General features: G+C 43.4%; 1 protein-coding gene across 1 annotated transcript in view; it reads left to right on the forward strand.

Moving 5' to 3' along the window:
* The window catches only part of GTPBP2 (GTP binding protein 2), a 198,058-nt gene extending 192,867 nt beyond the window's left edge, over positions 1-5,191 (forward strand). Inside the window, exon 12 of the mRNA XM_078647471.1 lies at positions 1,631-5,191. Within this exon, the coding sequence (XP_078503597.1) occupies positions 1,631-1,786 (156 nt within the window). The 3' untranslated portion in view covers positions 1,787-5,191. The remainder of the gene's footprint in view (positions 1-1,630) is intronic.
* Positions 5,192-6,000: the final 809 nt, after the last annotated feature.

Genomic DNA, 6,000 nt, shown 5'->3' on the forward strand with positions numbered 1-6,000 from the left:
GGCCATCACGTCATTAAAAAGGGTAAACGAGCTACGGGAACTCACAGTACAAGAACCATACATATCCTTGCACAAGGACAAAGTGGTGATGAGGGCTCTGCCAAAATTCTTACCAAAGGTCATATCCCTTTTTCACATTATTCAAACTATCACCTTACCAGAATATTTTTCATAGGCGGCCCAGTTCTCCTGAGAGAGCCTTGCACACTTTGTATGTCAGGAGAGTTGTGTTATACTGCGTAAACATTACCAAAGGCATCAGGAAAACCAATCGGTGCTTTGTTGGACACCCAGCAAATGCCTTGGGGACAGTGGTAACAAAAAATACTATTGCTAGATGAATTGTTCAAACTATTGATGTTATTGATTTGCAAATCAGTCTTTTGTCACCATAGCAAAGACGTATTTACCTAGGGGTAAAAAGTAGCTTAATGTCCAACGTTTCCATGCACGAAAAATGCAGAGCAGCCATATGGTCTTGAGACCGTAACTTCAGAAGACTGCGTAGTCATGAGAGGTTGCAGTGGGCCAAGCAGTACTAAAATCAAGGGGAAAAAAGTCTTGTTGCGTCTTTTTTTTTTTTTTTTTCCACTCCCTCTTCTAACCCACCACCCCAGAGGAGGTAATACTGCTACATAACCTGTGCAGAGCATGTGAACCTAGAAGAGATTTCATGCTGCATAAAGAAACCCGTTACTTACCTGTAATCATGCCTTTGCAGCTTGAAACTCTTCTAGATTCTCATGAGACCCTGCTGCCTCCCCATTCAGGCAGGTTGGTGGCTGGGAAAAATCTAAGATGGTGGGTACACACATGGGATTTTGGGATTACGGTCTAAGTCATACAGGGGCTCAACCTTTATCGACACTGACTCACTAAGAAACCTTTACAAAACTCTACCAAACTACTCAAGGGGAATTGTGCAAAGCATATGAATCAAGAAAATGTTCAAGCTGGAAAACCATAATTACAGGTAATGGATTTCTTGCTTTGCAAGAAGGTAGAGCCAGACCCACACCCTCTACACGCACTCCGCCCACACTTCTACTTGTACTTTGCCCACACTTCCACCCGCATCCTCCCACACTCCTACATGCACCTCTACTCGCTCACATTTCTCACCAAGCTTACCAGGCTGGTCATCGCTTCCAAATCCAACAAAGAATTCATTCAGTCCATGATTAAAAACACTTTTGATTTGATGGTGGATGTGTCTTAGGCTTTAGAATCTTCCCATGCCTAGAGCCGAGGGGACTTATTTATGTAATTCTTAACATAAATGTACTCCGTGTAGTAACTTTGGTACTTGGTCCTAAAGCCTCTTCAGTGATGTGACTCACTAAGGCTCCTGTCCACTGTCACTCCCAGAAAGAAAAACTTGATTGTAAGAAACTGAATGGAAGGGAAGGGGTAGAGCTTCCAGGCTTCAAATATTTGGGTTTTATACCCTTAAAATGCTAAGGAAGCTGCTGCAGGACCTGGAGATCCCATGCATAGTACTTATGGTATGAAGGACTAAGTACCAAAGTTACTTCAGCGGGTACCTTTTACTTAAAATTGTAGTTGAAAAAGACTCGTAACAATATTTGGCTTATTGTGCAATAAGGAAACATTGGTTTCTCTTTCTCAGGACAAGCTTCGAACTGGAGAGAAAGCTGTTGTGCGCTTCCGATTTTTCAAACATCCAGAATACCTGAAGATTGGCACCAAGCTCCTGTTCAGAGAAGGCGTCACCAAGGGTATTGGACATGTCACCAACCTGCGACCCATCGCCACGCCGCCCTGAAGGTCCTGATGAAGCAATGACCGAAAGCTGGAACGGAGAGCTGAGCTGCAAGTTGAACATTGTCCTGGAATTGGGCTACGTCTCCTACCCAAGTGACGGCTGTTGCAGCCCAGTCCCACCTCTCTCCCTGTGTGTAGATGAGTGTAGAATATGCCATCATGGATTGTCCATGTGACTTTAAGAGGACCTGAACCGCCTCTGAGATCATCTAATGTGACCCTCTTTTGCCTTGTATCTCCCTTTCACCCCCTCCCTGCGCCTTCCGAACAGGCTCAGCGGCATTGGCCCCAGCCCACACCCTTCCCCTGTTATCACTTAGTTAAAAACAAAGAACTGAGGATGTTTTAGCTTTTTTCTTAACCCAAAGCAAACTGCACAGCAATGTATTTTCTTTTTAATTTGAAGGGCAATTTGCCTTTCGGTTCTCTTAAGTGAAGGATTTTACATGTGCTCTTTTACTGGTAGCATGGTTTGGACGGCTGCCTGTTGCCAGCTGCCTTTGTGGCCGGTGCTTTGGCCTTTCGTTGTCTCAATATGGAGCTTTGCGTTTGTGTGTACCACAGCATCCAGTTCTGCGGTAACTCTCATTATGCCTTTTAAGATGTTTCCTGACTGTTGTGTGTTAGTTGTCTGTAGATTTGCAATCATTATCAGAGAGGCATCAGATTTGTTTCCTTTTTTTGGAAGAGGTAAGAGGTTGTCGTCATCTTCCCCTACTTTCTGCCTTTTCCTATTTCCCTGCCTCTCCTGCCTACCTCTCGTGGTCCCTGTTTTCAGTATAGATGACTTTACAAATGCCTCCTCCTTCATACACCATGATCTCCTTCATTGTACAGGGCACCTTCCCGATGTGAAATCATCCTGCATGGGGTGGTGACTTCTAACCTTTTCTGCCACAGTGCACTTAGGATCTGCCCTATAAGCAGATTGTGTTGCACTTCGTGTTCTGGGATTGTAGTGAATCGTCTGTCATGTTCTTAGCGCATGTGGTCCCCTTTATTGAATACTATTGATCTGCCTTTTTGCCTGCTGCTGATTGCTACCCCCTTCAGTTGACCGGATTCTGACCACTCCTGACTTATTCATTTTCTTCTTCCCCATCCTGCTTTCTTTGCCAATTCCTTTAAATCCTGCTGATTGCCCTACCCACTTTTCTTTCTAAGCAACACTCTACCCCATCCGTGTTCATCCCCCCATACTTTTATCTTAAACAGTGTTTACCCAGCATCCATCGACCTTGTATACTATTCTCTTGTCGAGCTTGACTGCACTCTTTTTAACCTTTTGTATCTCTCCATCTTGTGTCTTCTGTGGTGCTCTGTATAGTTCCTTCTCTGAATCTTTTTTATCCTTCACTGTCTGACCATCTCTACCCAGTTTTTGTTGCTCTTTCGGACGCTTGCTGCCCTGTATCGTCCCAGTCAGTGAAGACCATTATCTGCCAGACCAGTGCTTCAAACAGACCCTGTTTTTAGAGGGTTCCAGCTCTTGCTTATCTGTTGGGTCCTCCTACATCCTTATTCATTTGCTCCTGTATCTGCTTAAATCACTTTTGCTAACTCGGACTCCCCCAAAGCAGGCCTGTGCATCGCCATGGTGCTGTTCCACAGGCCTGAGTATCCTACAATTGGACCTAACTGCTCTTCCTGACTGTTTCTGCCTTCCTAGTGGTACCTTTCAAACCTCTTCCACTGCCCCAGTTCTGTTCACATCTCTTGGGGAGCTGAATAAGGTACCTTTGTGTGCCTACCAGACCACCCCCTCTGGCCAGCCTGTACAGATTTACCAACCCAGATGTTCACTGTTAACTTCTCCAGTCGGTATCGAATGGTTTTTATTTTTAAGGCCCGATTAGGAGTTGCTTGTTCTATTCGGACTCCTACGTTAACCCCTGTTTATGCATGGGTCAAAATTATGAGTTTGAAGGTATTTAACGTTTCCGATATGTGATGCATTAAATAAATCAACCTTTGTTTGATTTTGGCAGGTCAAATCTGCCAAAATGTAACGGGGATGCATACAGTACTTACTGTAACATGCAGATTTTGGTGCATTAAAAACCTAAATCCACACTATTCGACGCACTTGTAATAGGTTTTATCTATTGCACCCTATAAATAACATATCATGTGGTATTGTTATTTACCAGATGGGTCAAGTAGCATCTATACTTGTAATCAAGCCTTAAGAAGGGTGTATAACAGTTTTGGTCTAGAACCCATTGCCCTTATCTCACTTCATGTATACTGTGTGTTTAAATCTGTGCATGTCTGCCTTTAAATTAAGTGTGAAAAGGTTTTGTTTTTCAGCTGCACTCTAAGTCCAGAGGAAATTCACCCTGTATTTAATTGTTTTTATTTACTAATGAGTGGGCTGAACAACAGAGTTGTTCTTAAGTTCACTTTCTGTGGGCTTGTAATCCTAAGAGCAGACCGATGGCAAATGCGCCTTGGGTTCTTTTAGCTTGAGAAGTGGAGCCATTTCGTACACTTGGTCTGCTGGCAACAGGTGTGGTGCAAAGGATGCAAATTGCTGAGCAATCCTTTAGCTAAAGTTTTATTTTACAAAGGAACCAGAAATGTTAGTTTCTTTAATTTCCAGTTCTCATTCAGTGTTGTGATTTTCTTTGTGTCCGGACATTCAAAATTTGTTTATGTAGAAGCCCCGAACTTGGTAGGCGGAAAGTGAGGGTAGTTGCACTTGGCTGGACTAGTTTTAAACTTGGAACACCGTTATTAGCATCTTTATGGCAGCTTGCAGGTGTGGGGAACTTTTGTCATTCGCACCGTTGAGCCTTTTGCGTCTGTGTGTGGATGTGTACATGGGTGTATGCATGAGTGAGTGACATGCCAGGATGTTTCATTCCCACTTGCTCCCCATCTTGTCCCCACAGTGTATTTACATTTCTGAGCCTGGTGTGTTGGATGCTTCCCAGTAAGTATTGATCACCATATCACTCATCAAAGATCACATCCGGGTCATGTGACTCGTGACTGGTGCTGTCTAATGTTATGGCCATTGGTCCGTTCATGTTTTAATCGTGGCAGCGGCTTGCTGATGGCCAGCAGCCTCCGGTGCTTACCCCTGATTTCAGCGTAGTATTTTTGTGTACCAAGGAGCTCACCCTTGTCGCTGTGGTAGCACTGAGCTGTATTGGTATCCCACAGTTTGTATTTGTGAGCAGCATCTAGCCCTCTTCAACCCCCCTCCCTCCAATCTTGCCATATTCTGTTGTTCCTGTGCCTCCTGTGGAGGACCAGCACCTTTCCTCCATTTTGTACATTCTTACGCTATGTTTGTTGTTTACATTTTGTAATGCAGAGCTATCTAAATGTTTTAACATATCTGCATATATAATGTACAGAAAAAAAGTTTTATTGAATAAAATATATATATTTGACTGTTTGATGCTTCTAATGGTGGATAAAGCACAGTTCTTCTATTGTTGGCCACCCTGGTTTTGGTGGGTGTCAGTTGAGGTGAGTTGTTCGAAGCTAAAATAAGATGACTTAGTGTATGTCGCTGACTTCCAGCGGACCTGCCTCGTGCATTGCCATGGCAGTCACATGTTCTATTGGCCGCCATGTGCTTTTCCTTCCCAGGAAGGTCGGAGCTGTAGCTTCATGCTCTTGACAGAATACAGTGCAGTCGCAACTGCCGTTCTATTGCGATAGCGGTGAGTAGTCGCCTGATTTTAAGGTCTCATGTGGAAGATTACTGAAGAAATGACCGCTTTAGATATGAACGACTTTGTTAACTCTACCTTTGGAGATAAGCTAGTGTTTGCATGTATAGCACCGAAATGGAGAAAAGGCCGTTTGAGAAATTAATGAGCTAAGGAAAAAAAAGTATGTGCTGGGGAAAAAAGCAGTCTAATAAGTAAGTATTTTGCGAGAACCTGACTTAAATTGTCTCTAAGCCCCATCCCCAAAAAAGGTTCATCTCAAATTTATATTGAAACGTGTTTCATACAAGGGAAAGGAAATGAACATTACCTACTCTATACCTAACAAAATAACCATTGGGTGTACTGTTTACACAGAACTAGTATTCTTCTTTTAAATAGCGCTATTTGTATTCTCTCCGGATTTCCCAAGTACAGTTTTGAAGGATGTGATGTTTCTAAGTTGGATTTCCTGCATCGCTAACGTGTACATCAAAAAATCTTTACTAACAAAAGGTCTCCTGTCCTTATCCTGGGCCGCCTCGAAATG

Source organism: Lissotriton helveticus, chromosome 6 (genome assembly GCF_964261635.1).
Source record: "Lissotriton helveticus chromosome 6, aLisHel1.1, whole genome shotgun sequence".
Classification (NCBI taxonomy): domain Eukaryota; kingdom Metazoa; phylum Chordata; class Amphibia; order Caudata; family Salamandridae; genus Lissotriton; species Lissotriton helveticus.